The sequence below is a fragment of the Papaver somniferum genome, chromosome 7 (assembly GCF_003573695.1).
Source record: "Papaver somniferum cultivar HN1 chromosome 7, ASM357369v1, whole genome shotgun sequence".
NCBI lineage: Eukaryota > Viridiplantae > Streptophyta > Magnoliopsida > Ranunculales > Papaveraceae > Papaver > Papaver somniferum.
This window is the reverse complement of record NC_039364.1, coordinates 25,171,684-25,188,014: the sequence shown is the minus strand read 5'-3', so window position 1 is coordinate 25,188,014 and position 16,331 is coordinate 25,171,684. Positions and strand designations below refer to the sequence as shown.

The 16,331-nt window shown below is 36.5% G+C and overlaps 1 protein-coding gene and 1 pseudogene across 2 annotated transcripts; both read left to right on the top strand.

Annotated features, from left to right (window-relative positions):
- Positions 1 to 5,354: 5,354 nt before the first annotated feature.
- LOC113296735 lies at positions 5,355 to 12,186 on the top strand. 2 transcript variants are annotated; one of them, XM_026545062.1, is made up of 11 exons: positions 5,355 to 5,551; positions 5,641 to 5,704; positions 5,909 to 6,010; positions 6,087 to 6,154; positions 6,768 to 6,854; positions 7,364 to 7,443; positions 7,523 to 7,739; positions 9,251 to 9,306; positions 10,467 to 10,592; positions 11,301 to 11,484; positions 11,665 to 12,186. In XM_026545062.1, exons 1-11 carry the CDS (start codon positions 5,369 to 5,371, stop codon positions 11,689 to 11,691), a joined length of 1,194 nt encoding a protein of 397 aa, XP_026400847.1. In that variant the 5' UTR covers positions 5,355 to 5,368; the 3' UTR covers positions 11,692 to 12,186. The 2 variants fall into 2 exon arrangements, with proteins under 2 accessions (XP_026400847.1, XP_026400846.1); XM_026545061.1 differs by having other exon boundaries at positions 11,636 to 12,186.
- Positions 12,187 to 12,774: 588 nt separating this feature from the next.
- On the top strand, positions 12,775 to 15,467 carry LOC113294390 (annotated as a pseudogene).
- Positions 15,468 to 16,331: the final 864 nt, after the last annotated feature.

Here is a 16,331-nt window from a genome sequence, read left to right as displayed (position 1 = left end):
GCATAATATCAAGAGGCCAACTGTTTGTAAGACTAGGGATCTTGGAACTATAGGTGTTAAATATTTAGAGTTGAATAACCTAGCTTTCCCTGCTAAAATGGCTTGGAAAGTCTTCTCTATTCCTGATTGTTATAGGACTAAGCTGTTGGAGGCTAAGTATTTTAGAAATTAGGACTTCTTGGACACTGATGGTAAGTCTAGCTCCCCTCTTTGCTATAGGAGTATAGTCAAAGGAAGGAATGCCATAAAGGATAGTCTGAGGTGGAATATAAGAAGTTGTGTTAATGTCGATTTCTGGAAGGATCCTTGGGTCACTAGTTGATCGATTGCTTCTATGTCTCAAATAGATGTAAACTATCTTCCAGGAAAACTGTTAGTGAGTTCATTGATTCAGCGAGACATGATTGGGATACTGACAAACTTGCTAGCAAATTTTTCGGCAACATAATGGATTTGGGTAAAACCATTCCTATAAGTGATGTTGCTAATTTTCAGTATAATCTTATATGGACTAGAAGTACCCCTTAGGGAGTCACTATAAAAAAGCCTATGTAACTTTTATATGTTACCTATATGATACTCAAATCAAATATTTCACTAGATACACTATAAAATTACTTAGAAGAATCTATAGATTATAGTTTGGAATACAAGTGATTACCTCAGTTTCATTAAAAGTGATATTTACACTTTTCATTTTTACCTAATAATAAGCAAAATTTGAAAATAAAATGAAAGTACCGATTTTTAAGAAACAGAAGGAAAAAAAGAAAAAGTAATGTCTCCGACGTGCATCGCACGTGCTCACTACTTGTAGACTATAATAGTTCTTAGCATTTTATTCAAAGACTTCTCTTTTGGAGTCAAAAATGGGAAAACTTGCAATACTTCAAAATGGAATAAGATGGCTGATTGTACATCACATACCATTGGCTCCTATTGACTATTTTGTTCCAATAGTCTTACATCACCAAACCTAATCAATTACATGCCAGCACCAAGAAAAACTTCTACAAAAACAACTGTAAAAAGTGTTGGGGTAACTCACCTACGTAAATGTTAATCCTACTATAGTAACATTTTTGCAGAAACAGAATTAGTGTGTAGTGTGTTAGCCTTCGATTCAGCTGGCATGGTTTATATGCAACATTATTGTGGCCAAGACGATATTTTAGATGTGACAGGATGCACAGAGCATCCAGTAGTCATATTGCAAACGTCATTACTGGGATCTGATGCTCACTAGAGAAAGTAGTCCGTGTCTAATGATTATCATTTTTGTGTGTATTACATCCTCTTTGCCTTCAATTTTTAACAAGTATTCCACATTGTTAAAACACCAAGCTAACAACTTCCGTACTGACTTTACAAATTGAGTGGGTAAGAATAACCAATTTGATATTTTTGTCTTAATAAATTATTAATTTTTGAATAAAAATCGTACCGAGCTAATTAACAACTCAATGTAATAGCCAACAAACATACAACAAGTTATAAGTCTCTCTCTTTTTTTTCTTTTTTTTTTGACAACAGATATAAGGTGTTTTTGTTAAGGCACACATAAGATAACTGATAACTGATGTTATATCTAACAAACTCTAGTCATTAAACATGTCCATAATCGATTTATAGACACACATACCACACCTGATGATAACATAGGGTATAGTCCACGTCTAGTTACTACTACCATGACTTGGCTTAAGTTGGTAAAGCTCTTTGTTTGGTTTCATCTCTTCATCCTTATTAAAATAATTTTCAACCTCAACGTTGTTTCCAAAGTAAGAAAATAGTGTTGTGATGCTCTTAGAATTTCACGAGTGATACCTCAAGTTTCTCAATAGTGTATACAATATAAATGCACAAGATAAAAAACTTACTCAAAACAAGTTGCAACACAAGTAATAAATTAAAGATAATTTAATTTAGAAATTGAAAATGACTTTGAATCAATATTCCTCGTTGTTTATCACCATTAAATCTTGAAAATTATAAGAGTGAAGCTGGCCACTTAGTGAGACCATCAATGCAATTATTGTACATGTAATCAATTTATCGATTTTCATTGTCAAAAACCAAACTGCAAATATAATATTGCTATTCATTATTTGTTTGTCGATGATTGTATCATTTTTTTGAAGGCTTCTTACAAAAATGAAGTGAATCTTAGATTGTTGTTAGATGACTTATGCTCTTGGACTGGACATAAATCAAAACAGTAAGTCCACTTTACTTACCTCCTCAAACTTGGGAAAAAGCTTTACTAGAGGCATGACTAATGCTCTAAGGATGCAAGTCTCTATGAATCCTGGTAAGTACCTTAATATCCCTTTGCACTGGGGTATAATTAATGGAATAACTTTTAGTAAGATTGCTAAAAAAGTAGGAATAAAACGCAGGGATGGAAGTCCAGAAATCTTAATCTTGCTGGTAGATTCACTAAAATTTGCTCTAATATTGATCATTTGACTTATCATGTCATGTCTGTTGTTAAACTTCCTAACGACCTGATTAGAAAAATTGCTAAATATATAAGAAAATTCTTTCGAGGAGGTGATAAAGAAAATAGAAGCATGCATAATATCAATAGGCCAACTGTTTGTAAGACTAGGGATCTTGGAACTATAGGTATTAAAGATTTAGAGTTGAATAACCTAGCTTTCCCTGCTAAAATGGCTTGGAAAGTCTTCTCTATTCCTGATTGTTATAGGACTAAGCTGTCGGAGGCTAAGTATTTTAGAAATTAGGACTTCTTGGACCCTGATGGTAAGTCTAGCTCCCCTCTTTGCTATAGGAGTATAGTCAAAGGAAGGAATGCCATAAAGTATAATCTGAGGTGGAATATAAGAAGTTTTGTTAATGTCGATTTCTGGAAGGATCCTTGGGTCACTAGTTGATCGATTGCTTCTATGTCTCAAATAGATGTAAACTATCTTCCAGGAAAACTGTTAGTGAGTTCATTGATTCAGCGAGACATGATTGGGATACTGACAAACTTGCTAGCAAATTTTTCGGCAACATAATGATTTAGGTAAAACCATTCCTATAAGTGATGTTTCTAATTTTCAGTATAATCTTATATGGACTTGAAGTAGCCCTTAGGGTGTCACTATAAAAGATGTTTATAAGCATGTTCATGTAAGTAATACTGATTCTCAAACTCTTAATAGAGATTGGAGATTCTTTTGGGCACTGAGATGCCCTTTTAAATGTAAGTTCTTTCTTTAGCAGTTATGCCATGATACGCTCAAGGTGAATGAGTCTTTATATCGTAAAGGTGTTGGTAACCATCCAAGTTCGATGTTGTGTAATAAGGACATTGAAACTTGTGTTTTTGTTCTTTGGATGTGCCTGTACTTGGCCCATTTGGAGAAAGCTCAAGGACATAATTGGTTTTCACTTTGATCTTGAACCCCTTTCTCCTGACTTTATCAAAAAAAAAAACAAAATGTTCCATTGATGTTAAAATTGGAGGTATTAAATTGAAGGATGTTTGTCCTTTTATCCTATAGAGTATTTGGATACACAAGAATAAGTTCTTGTTTGAAAATGCTAAATTTCATGCTCCCTGGGTCCTTGTTAAATCACTGCAAAGTGCTAGAGAGTATCATCATGCAAACAAGAGAGTGAAGCAAGAAAGTAAATACATATTGCTTGAGAGTAAAAACATGAGATACATATTGCTTGGAATGTCCCTAGTACTGGTTTATACAAACTAAATACTAATGGATTCGCTAATGGTGATGATTTTGCAGATATTGGAGGGATTATCAATAGCGGAGGAGGAGATTTTGTTGCTTTTTACGGTAAATATATTTTCAAGAACACAAATAATATTGCACAAATTTAACAATTAGAAATGGGCTTCGTTTGGCTATGAACCTAGGTATACTTGACTTGAAGGTGAAGAATGATTTATAATATGCAATTCAGCTTTGCAAAGGGATTTCCTAACCGCATTGAAATACTTGGGGTCTCGTCAGTGAAACCAACACTTTTAAAGGCTATTTCAAACGTCTGAAGTTTTCCCAAAGATATAGAGAAGCTAATAATAATGTTGGTGAGAGACTTGCTAAAGATGCGACTTCTAAAAGCAATGAAGGCATTTAGATAAGAACTTTGCCTAGCTTATTAGTTCATTTTCCTCAAAATAATGCAATGGGGGTTACTACTCCTGGACTCGTTAAAATGATTTTCTCAACGATAGGAGTTTGAAGCGCGAGCTCAATGGACTCTTCTAGAAAACATTACGCAGTTTCATTGATGAAAATTTAGCCCTAACCGAGACCATTTTCCGGAAAAAAAGAAAACCTGCCATTTCCACATTTTTCTTTCTATACAACAGCTTAATCGTGGCTGCAGTCAGGGGTGTAAATTCGGGCAGGCCGGGCCGCCCGACCCAAAAACTAAGACAGGCCGGGCAGGCCAGGCTTAATATTTGTGAGCCCGTAAACAAATTCAGGCCGGACAGGCCGGGCACAAGTAGATAATTTGTTACCCAAAGACCGCCCAAAGCCCGCTTTTTATACGGGCAGGCCAGATCGGGCCGGACAGGCCACTATTTTGATTATTTTTTTTTTAAGTTTAAATTTTCAAATGAACGGTATTAAATACGATATCCTTTCCTTTCCAACATCGCATATCGTAAGTGATAGTATTATTTTATATTTAAATTACACTGACAAATTTTTAATTTTAGCCTATAGTAACTAATTAATTAGAGTACAATAAACTTTCTAATAAGAAAATATATTACCATTAATGTTTTGAAAAGGTTAATTATAAGTAAAAAAACAATTATATATTTTATTTTTCTTGACACAAAATTGACAATTATAAAATGGTAACTTTTAAGTCTTTTTAAGAGGATATTAAATGATTAATGGCACATAGAAGGCTTTCAGGCCGGGCACCAGGCCGGGTATCAGGCCGGACATCATAATTAATCGCAAAGCCCGAGACCGCCCAATAAATTAATCCAGGCCAGGCCTGGTGGCCCATGACGGGCCATAACAGGCTTTGGGCTACTTCGGTACAGGCGGGCTCGGACGGGTACAGGTAGACCGAGTATTTTCGGGTATTATTTACACCCATAGCTGCAGTTGTAGGTACCAAGACCGCAAGTCCCACACCTTGCATGTGATAAAAAGCAGTTGTAACGGCCGTGTTACCCTGTTCTAACTTCTAGATCAATCAGAATACAGTTTTTTCCCCCTTTTCACAGCGCGAAACCGATAAGAAGTCAAAACGGTTGTAGCGGTCAATAGAAACCGATAAGAAGTCAAAACGGTTGTAGAGAGATCTATTGCTTCCCACTTTTTTTTATTCAAAATTCATTTTTTTAGCTGAAAAAAGGTTATTCTTCAACATGGGGGATGATAATCAACTGCAAACGCTCGTCCCGTCGTCCCAACATCTAGATCTTCAGTCCATTCGTTGTCGAATAAACGAGTTATCGGAATTTGAGAGAAGTTTCAACGACGTATCTGAAGTGCAATCCACTTCTGAGTCTGAGAAGAAACTAATAAACGATTTCATTTTCGAATTCGAAGTAAGTTTCATTCTCTTTATTTTCTCACTTCATTGATTCTTCATCTCATTATCTGTATTGATTTATGACTACTTATATTTGTTTTGCAGAGCAAAATCAAACCAACCACTTTGGAGTTTTTGGATTTTACCTCTTTAGCGCTCCAAGATTTAGGTTAACTCTCTCTCTCTCTCCAGAGTTTTGTTTGAGTTCTTTTGATTTCAGTAATTTTAGGGTTTAGGGTTTATGTTAATACTGTGTAATTTTGAAAAGAAAGAAACAAAGAAATTGTATTTCATTGTTTCCCGGTGTTTTCACATGACATTAGATTCATGTTATGGTTTTATTAGCTTAGAATAGTGAAATGCTTAAATGTAGATGCATATGTTGAACATGCAAAGAAGGAGCTGAACTTGGTTGATGCTGAAATCCTAAAGATTTCTGAGGAAAACGACGATCTCGAGCAATCGATTAGAGAAGGTTAGATTATGGATTGTCATTAGAGTTGAATTTTAGATTGTGTTGTAGTGGTAACTTAGCTACTTTGTATCTGCAGATTATTCTGAAAAATTTGCGACGGGTCTTGAAGAGTTGAAACATTCTTTGTATCGTACTGAATTACAGGTTAGTGTTTCAATACTTTTGAACCTCAGTGTATGGTAAAGCCAAAGGCGACCTTCTGTAATGAGGTATAAAATTTTAGCACTCAGAATACGACAGAAAACACTTGGCTGATTTGCAGAAGCTTATTCCCTATGAGATGATGAGTCATGAGTGCTCTTAATCTTTTAAGATCAAAGTAAAATTTTTGTTTGATTTCTGTGTCTTTCAAGTTAGCAACTAGAGATAAGTTTTTAAAATCGGTACTCTTGTTATGAAATCAACCTTTTCCCTTAGAGTTGAGAAGGTTGTGCAAGATGCACCTATGATTGTTCTTTAGACCACATAGGTCGTCTGACTTGTAGGAAAATTAAGACTTGTGCTGCTAGTTTGCAACATTGTGCTTAAGGAGGGTTTCTCTGCCTGTGCCAGTTGGTCCAGTGGTAGGGTTTAAGGCTTGGAGACAATATGCACAGCCACAATTGTCTATTCTCTAAAACTTGATCAAGAGTAGAAATCTGCGTGTTCAACACCCAATGATGTAGTTGTCAGCATTCAACGTATTCTAGAACAAACTATATTTCATTGATGAATAAATTTTGGTTTTCTGACCTGATGCATTATGTATGTGTTTTAGGGGATTGATGAATCACATGGCGAATATACCATATTAACAGAAAATCAAGGGAGTCGCATGAATACACATGAAGACTATTCATTTGAGGTCCATTTTTATCTTAATATGTATGTTGCTGTTTGCTTCGTCGAAGTACCTCTTTTTTTTCCAATAAAACTCTGACTGACTGCTTGTAGAGCCACATTGATAAAACTAACTCGTATAAAACCGCCAAACTGTGACTTCTACACCAGAAGTTTACATTTGCATCAGGAAGTCCTTTGCATAGTTCTGGAACTGCAATTGTCTTATGATGCTCAAACCACTATAGAGTATAGAGTTGAACATGTCATGCAGAGTTTAACTATACTAAAGTAACCAAGCCATGAACTGTTTTTTACTTTTGAATAACTATTTCCCGCTCTCTACTGAAAGCATGAACAGACATGTTTTGTGAGACAGATAATGACAAGTTCTGTAAACCAACTATATTTTGCATCTAGTAGTGAGAAAGCTGAGTGTCCAAGAGAAGGGTAGTTGTTTAGTAGAACCTTGACTTTGTTTGTTTATGGTTCCTTTTGAATTAGGATTTGTAACCAATGTTATATCATCTTCAGGTTTGGGATCTTGATAATCAGTTACAGAAGACAAAAGCTACATTAAGCTCTCTTCAGGATTGTGATTGTATAAATAAAAGGTAATTATCTTTAGGGTGTCACTTTTTAAACGTCCTTCTTGGTTTGGTTCAATAGCTTACAACTTTTCATGAATTTCAGGCTTGAAGCTACTGTACAGATTGAGGACATGCTATCTGGTCTTAAAGTCATTGAATTTGAAGGGAACTGCATCAGGTTGTCAGTGAAGACATTCGTTCCAAACCTGGAGGGAATTTTGTATAGACAGACCCCTGAATACACTACAGAATCATCTATCACAAACCATGAGTTGCTAATAGAACTAATGGATGGGACTGTGGAGTTAAAGAAGGCAGAGGTATGTTGTTCTACATAGCCATCACCACCGAATAAGAAATGTTAATCGTTATGATCTCTTCCTACCATGATACTTAGGCGTGCCCTTAGTCCCATCTTGCAATTCATTTTGAGAAAATGCGACTAGGCTGGAATGTACCATTAGTCTTTGCTGTATTTTAGAACTAGGGTGCTCCTTTTTAGTTTCATTTCTCAAGAACATGGTTTAAAAAGGCGTTTGTGGGGCGCGCTTTAAGGCGCTTTTTTGCGCTTGAGGTCCTAGGCGCTTCTAGAGCGCCGCTTTACGAATTGGTTTATATTAGAAAGTGAAAAGTCGGCCTTTGAAGCCCAGTAGGGCCTGTTTCACATTTTCTAACTAAATACTAATAAACCTAATTTATAGGGCATGATGATCATGATGACAACGACTATCTACATGATGATATGAATGATGCAGACATTCGTGGCTAGTATATTTAAATAGCTCTTGGGTAGAATATGCAATATCAGTATGACATATGCTTAGTTAGTCTAATTGTTCCTTTCATTATGTCTGAACTTCGTAGTTTTCTTTTATTAGGTTGATAACTTCTTATTTATATATATTATTATATATTTCAAAAAGATCGCTTTCGCTTTACGCTTTCGCAGCGCTTCGCCCCATGCTTTCGCTTTTTAAAACCTTGCTCAAGAATCTTCTTGTTTTCCCAAAATTTCCTTTTTAAGCTGGCTCATAAAATCTTGTTTTTCTTTGTTCTTTACACCTAAACCAATTCCTTTCTTCTTAATGAACAAAAATAAAATAATAATTCTGTTGCATATGCAGGCAAGTCATTAGATAGTAATTATATATTGTTTGCAGACATTACTATGGGTCGCAAAGATATATACACAACAACACAAATATTATTATGTGCAAGTACCTTTGTACTGTCCATGATTTTCAGACACACGATCCCTGTGTCTGACATTGAAAATATCTGAAAGTGAACAGTACCTAGATATATACACAACATCTTATATTATTATGAGCAACCTTCCTCTCTCTTAGAAAAATGGTTGCAGTTTGACTTGTACCATCAATTCCTGCCTAGGGGTTTCGTCAATTGGAGTTTCGCTCTTGTCAATCCAAATTATTTTACCCAAGCAATTGCTTATCTAATGAAAAGTAATTCCAAGTAAGTGAACCTAAGAAGTGGTAAACAGTAGGTGGTCTATTTTTCCCCAGCTTTCTTGTACTTGTAACACCTACCTAGCATTTGGAAAAGCCTCCGCTTCTCAAATATCCACAATAGGTAGTGATTCATAAATATTGCCTACAGAAGGAAAGAATCCCTTGCCCAAGTTCCTTTCTTCCAATTGTAGTACTCCATTGGACCAAATTGCTAATCAGGATCCAATTGTCACTGCAAAATACTTTACTTTATGTGTTAATATGCCTGTTGTATTTATTGAGTTTACATTTTCTTACCTTTATCATTTACTTATTTTTTCATTTCGTTTGTCACTGTGTACCCATTTTCACATGCCCAGATTTCCCCAAATGATGTATTCATAGGCGAAGTAGTTGAAGCTGTAAAGTGTTCAAGGTATGTTGTCTCCTACTTAGTTTCGATTCTTTAAGTAAATTCCTAGGTCATAAAAATACGTAATATCTATGGATTATGTGATTCAAGTGGACGGATGATCAATGGGCTTCTATACCTGACTGGACTTAGTGTGGTATGGGCATTCATTGATCAGATGATGTCTATGATCCTACTAGCCATTCCGACTTTATTTTTTGGTCCATTGACGTAGTCATGTATGTCATGCCTTTGCTGTCGAGCTGCTATTTATCATACCTTAGGCATAAATGGTTATGCTTTTCTTCAAATGCTAGGCCTGGCAGCAAGATCTTTCCTTTTACATCTCCATTCCAGTGTCGTATTTTGAGATGGTTTTAATGCTTATCAAGTCAGAGTATTGTATTGATCAGTGTGGCGTTTAGAACGAATTTATGGCATTCACCCAAGGATCCAGTTTATTTGTAAAGTTATTGAAATCAGTCATCCTGGTTTTCAACTTAGCCATAACGGGGATAATGCATCATGTGTAGATCCATGTAAATAGGCAGGTTTTGCCAGACTTTATTTAAACTTTTGAACATGAAAGTAGACATCCGTATTGTAACTTCACTCTGCTCATCTAAAATTTTGTTACTACTTTGTGTTACATCTTTTTATTTCTGTTACTAGGTAGAGACAGAGTGGGACGTTAAAGACTAAGAGAGTGAATGTTTGCCATATTAGAGGCTAGATTGAAAGTCCTATTACTTATCTGTGTCAGCATGCAGAATAATATTTCAAGGCAAAGTTTTTCTTTGGGTCTTGGGGATTAAGCTTCAATTGTGTTAAGTTTGTGGCCATGAGGCCATCCAACTCAAAACTAACTTGCTATGAGCTAAAATGAGCCAGATAATTGTGTTTTGGGTTCACTAGTCTCTAATTAACCACATGGGACTATTCCGGACACATTTTAAATTCTTTCTTCCTTCTACCTTTTATTAGTAACAGAGACCAGTCATGACCAGCCACTTTTTTTAATTTTGTTTCTCAACTTAGCGTGTCTTCTTGGATTGTTTGTGCTAGTCATGGAATTATATTACACAGTATTTTGCTTCTTCAAAACAAACGTAGACTTTAACTCAAGAAACAAAGAGAGTCATGGTTCGAGCTTCATGATTATTTAACCACTTCAAATTTTGCAGGATGCCTTTTTCATTGCCGGTTTCAAAGAATAGGTCCTCTCTGGAATGGTTTATTCGAAAAGTGCAGACTCGGATCATCTTTTGCAGTCTAAGGAAATTGCTAGTGGAGGAAGCTAGTAAATCAAGGTATGGATGTTATATAATATAAGGCTTTAAGAAAACCAAAATGAAGAACTTTTGCCAGTCCCTGTAGATGGGATGGGTCATCTTAGTAATGAAGTTAATGATTTTGTTCTTTTTTTACTTGGGGTTCTGTTTGAATTACTCATTAGACTTTTGATTGACTGCTTCCCTAATTATCACGTTTCTTATTAATAATGGGGTATACTCGGGTTTGCTCAACTTGTTATATTAGCTGAGAAATTCCTTAAGACACCACGCTAATATACTAGAGGTTGACATTCATAAAAAAGATAAAGAAATACTAGAAGTTGGACAGAGATGTTCACCATATCCATCTTCTTCTGTAGAGATGGTAATTCCCGGTTGACATCGACCTTACAAATGAACAGGTTTATTGGTTGTGATGCAAAGATCTTTCCGGCCGTAGATTCAATAACTTAGATTATTTACATAAGACTCGATTAATGTTGCGTTGTTGGATTTCTGAAAGTGATCAGATAACATAGTTCATCTCGTTTTCCCGTCAGGACTCTTGTATCCCTCTAGATCCCATCATCCAAATCAGGGTATCACAGTTATATGCTAATGATCTTTGGCAGTCAAACGATTCTCAACTTCCTTGCTTCATGACATCATTTATAGTTTCTTGACTAGAATATCCAACCCCAACTATGCCATGCTAAACTAGTACTGGTTTCTGTTAATCTGCAGATACTCATTTGAGTACTCAGACAAAGATGAGACGGTAGTAGCTCAGGTGCCTGGGGGAATTGCTGCGTTCATAAGGATACCTGAAGGTTGGCCAACAATGAATTCCCCATTGAAGCTGATATCTCTGAAGGCCTCAGACAATCATTCCACGGGGATTTCATTGAGCTTTCTCTGCAAGGTCCAGGTGAGTTGTGTTTGTAGTTTGTTATTACTCAATAGTCTCCGTTCGTGGTCGTATTGGTTGATGCTCATTCTTAGAAGAAACCGTTTTGCATGTTATGTCTTCTTTTTTTCCTTTCTACTCAAATTCTATCGCTGAATTCTTGACTCGTTAGGATTTGGTGAACTCCCTCGATGTAAAAAGAAGGCAGAATTTGCCAGACTTTGCTGATGCAATTGAGGAAATACTTGTCCATCAGATGCGTGCTGAACTCCACTCATAATGCTCCTATCAATCTACAGATGCTTGGTAATGCTTGTGATGTACTCTTCTACTAATACTTGGTGACATCTCATTTTTTGGCAGTGAGAATGAGAAACTTCAATGATGATATTATATGCAAATTGAGTGTTCCTGTGAGTATAAATCTGGCTCACTGCTGCAGTGAACCCAGGGCTAAGAAAGTTAATGTTGCATTCCCACTTTGGTCAAGTATATTAATATTGCTTACTGCTGGTGGTGCACTGGGAGATTCCAAAATGTCTTCGGTGGCTAACGACATCTGAAGTTGCCATTCTCAAATCCTATCACATTATCTTTGTTGTTGCACTTTTCCGGACATAGCTGAGGATATCTCAGCTTGATTCTATTTTGAGTATACCAATGTACATAGAACTGTAACCTAAAATATCTAATTTCAGAAGAATGGTATGTGCTTTCTGATTTGACTAACTCAAAGTCTCAAACCAGTTTTGTCACGCTTCTGCAGGTACTGTATTGCAGATTCAATTGCATTAACGGTTTCCAGTTCTAACCATGTCTGAATAATTGAGTTCCTATGGATGGTATGTTAGAGCCATTTCCTGTTAGATGCAACACTAAGAAATATCATCCATCCGCCGAGTAAAGTGATTAGAAGCTCCCGAATACGTTTACTATGTGTTCAGCAAGATGCAGCTATTAGCCCCACGATCCGGTAGATCGTTCACGTGCCACATAACCACTCACTGTCACACTTCCATCACCGTCCGTGGGGATAACGCACAGAGACTAATTGAGTTTATTCTCACTGTTTGTGGGGACCATTTTCGGAAAACATGGTCGAAAAATTCGAAATGAACATCACAAGCAGTTCAACGAAACTGGCCAGAATAGTCGAACAGATAAACAGAATACGGAGTATAATCTTCAAATTGACCCACGAGTTTTTTGCACTAATATGACTAGTCCACCAAGACTTGAGCGTAATCTTCAAACTAGTAGATTAAAATGATTTCTCCAGTCTTCATAGACTTTAAAGCCAAACAGCCCATGCATTCTTGAAGATTTATGAGGTGTTATTAGAGAATAAAATAGAAAAACATGATCATCAGAAACAAAAACATGGGTTGTTTTAATCTAGTAATTATCATCTTCATCTACTTGTTTTCTCTTTCTAGCTTACTGATCACCGTACAATACACCACTGCACAACCAGTGTATGTTTATCATTTTTGCTTGGGAGCTAATTACACCACTAACAGTACTTTTCAAACTAATCTCAACCTTCTTCTTCCTTCACTTTCCTCAGCCAGTACTTCAGTTATCAATTATGGATTCTACAACAACACAGTTGGGCGAAACCGGGATATCGTATATGGATCTTTACAGTGCAGAGGTGATACTTCATCAGAAGATTGTTAAGAGTGTGTCAAAAAACAGCAGCTAAAGATATTATTACAGATGAGAGATGTCCAATTTCTAAAGAAGCAATTATTTGGTATGATGTATGTATGTTAAGGTATTCTAATCAATATTACTTTGGTACTATGCAAGACAGTCCAGGAATTTACTTATCGAACCTTATTAACGCTACTACTGATGCAGATCAGTTTAGACTTAATTTACTGGTTGGCATAGCTGAAGAAGCTAGGACTAATCATGGTTTTGCTGCTGGAGATGAAAGTTTAGATGATTATCGAAGAGTATACGGAGTAGTACAGTGTACAGGAGATATACCCTCAGGTGGTTGTTATAAATGTCTTTTTGGAGCTATATCTGAAATACCAAATTTTAATTTTTGGGATGGGAAACGAGGTGGAAGAGTTATTAGACCTAGTTGTAATTGGAGATATGAATTGTATCCTTTTGCTATCATTACTTCTCCACCACCTCAGTTATCTTCTCCTGCTCCTCTTGTATCACCAACATCGTCAACAAATACAGTTAAACCAAACTGTAAGTAGTACTCCTTGTTATCTGATAATCTTCGTTTTATCACTTTAGCCTAACAGAAATAGAAGTGTAACTTCTTGTGAATAATGAACTCAAAAACACATTATTCCTTGCACAAAACGAATTTCTTTTCATTTTCTCGAAGCTCGAACTCTCAAAGCAAAAGGGAACTCGTCCAAGCTTGCTATCAGTATAGCCTTTCCATTGGCTATTGCAGTGCTTTCCGCCATTGGCTGTTGTTTTTTCTGGAGAAAGAAAACGAAGACAAAGAAGTTTGATTGTAAGTAGCTAGCTATCCCTTAAACATGACACTTCAGGATATATATATGCTGCTTCATATTGTTGTTTACCTCATGAAGATGTCGATGATGAGATAATAAGCACAGAATCCTTGCAATTCAACTTCAGTGCTATAAGTGCTGCAACAGACAAATTTGCTGAAGCTAATAAACTTGGACAAGGTGGATTTGGTTCTGTTTATAAGGTACTAAAATTAGTACAAATTCCTTGTAAATTGAAACGTACAATATAATTTGTAATGGAACTTCCTTTTTTGTTTTCGATTGATGTCCTCAGGGTACACTTCCTGACAGGCAAGAAATAGCCGTGAAGAGGCTGTCGAAAAATTCCGGACAAGGTGAATTAGAATTCAAGAATGAAGTTACCTTAGTAGCTAAACTTCAACACAGGAATCTTGTGAAGCTTGTTGGTTTCAGTCTAGCTGGCGAAGAAAAACTACTCATCTATGAATTCATGCCAAACGCAAGCCTTGACCAATTCCTATTCGGTTCGTATCCTCTTCTGTGTCTGTTTATTCTTATTCAATCAGCATAATTTGATATAGAGGAACTTCTACTAGATTGAAATGGCGGTTTAATATTTGTGTAGATCCGATTAAACGCACACAACTGGATTGGGAAACACGATACAAGATAATAGTCGGAGTAGCAAAAGGACTTCTCTATCTCCATGAGGAGTCTCGACTTAAAATCGTCCATCGGGATCTCAAAGCTAGCAATATATTATTAGATAAGGACATGAATCCTAAAATTGCAGATTTTGGCATGGCTAGGCTTTTTGTGCTGGAACAAACTCAAGCTAGTACAAACAGAATAGTTGGAACATAGTAAGTATAAACTTCGAATCATTGAACATGTAATCCTTCATAACTGTATCAGAACAGACTGTTATATTCCTATTTCGTTTGGGTGTTGGGTTTTGCAGTGGCTACATGGCTCCAGAGTATATAATGCATGGCGAATTCTCTGTGAAATCAGACGTTTTCAGTTTCGGTGTCTTAGTTTTAGAGATACTTTCCGGACAGAGGAACAGCAGTTTTCATAAATCAGATATTGCACGGGACCTTCTAAGCTATGTGAGTATCAAATAACATATTTTTTTTTTGCATCTAATCTTCTCTACTTATGTTTACGCGCGGGATGGATAATAAAACTGAGGAGAAACTGGTGCAGGCATGGAGACATTGGAATAATGAATCTGCAATAGAAATATTAGACTCAACTTTGAAAGACACATGCTCCAGAAATGAAGTGGTGAAATGCATCCATGCTGCATTATTATGTGTTCAAGAAAATGTTACAGATAGACCCTCAATGCCCACGGTTGTCTTAATGCTCAACAGCTACTCTGCAACGAATCACGAATTACCTTCAGCACCTGCATTTTTTTCTGCTAGTACTAGGCATACGGAGCCCAAGTTGCCTTTATGTCACGGTGAAGCAGCGAAGTGGAGCGTGAATGAAACTTCAGTCAGTGAACTATGCCCTCGATAAGGATGCACCACTTTTCTGTGGCAAATACTTAAAATTTTATCATGATCTTTTCAAAATTTAAAAACCAAAAGGGAAGTGGAGTATTTTTTTTTTTTACGGTAATCAGTAATACTTTTAAATGATACGCAATTTTATTTTTATTTTTTTTCCATGTATGCTAAACTTACACGACCTTCTCGCAGTCACATAGAAGTTAGCGCTAGTTTAAACATCAGGTCAACGAAAAAATAAGCTAGCCATTGAGACATGAATCCCGTCAAAATTTCTCTAGGGTTTTAGTTGGAGGCTGTTGATTCAACTACACTAAAACAGCTTCAACTTTGCTTCAAAATTCACCCAATTCATCTTCAAGATGATGACAGTGAAGAGGAGGAAGCAGAAGAATAAGAGCCGCCACCGTCATGTTTCCATCGGAGTGGAGATGGTATGCGACATACTAAGCAGACTCCCGGTGAAAACTCTGCTGCGATTCAAGTGCGTAAGCAAGCAGTGGTTATCTTTAATTCAGCATGATTCATACTTTATTGATTTACATGATCAAAATCACTCCCATGCTTCCTTTTCGCGATGCCAATACCACCGAATTCTGACAGCTCCAGGTATCGCACAAAGGGAAGAAGCGTCGTACCTAGGATCTTTAGTCAGACGAGGGTGGTGGGATTTGATCCCTGTTTTTATGTTCGATATTTAAAACCTGTAAACGGTTTGCTAGGCATCATTCAATTCTCTGGCATTAGAATGCACAATATCAGCACTCGACAGACAACTCCGCTGATCAGTTCCATATTCGCTAAAGAAAAAAACACAGACCATCGCAGTTTTCCAGTCTATCAATTTGGATTCGACCCTGCCACTAAGGAACAC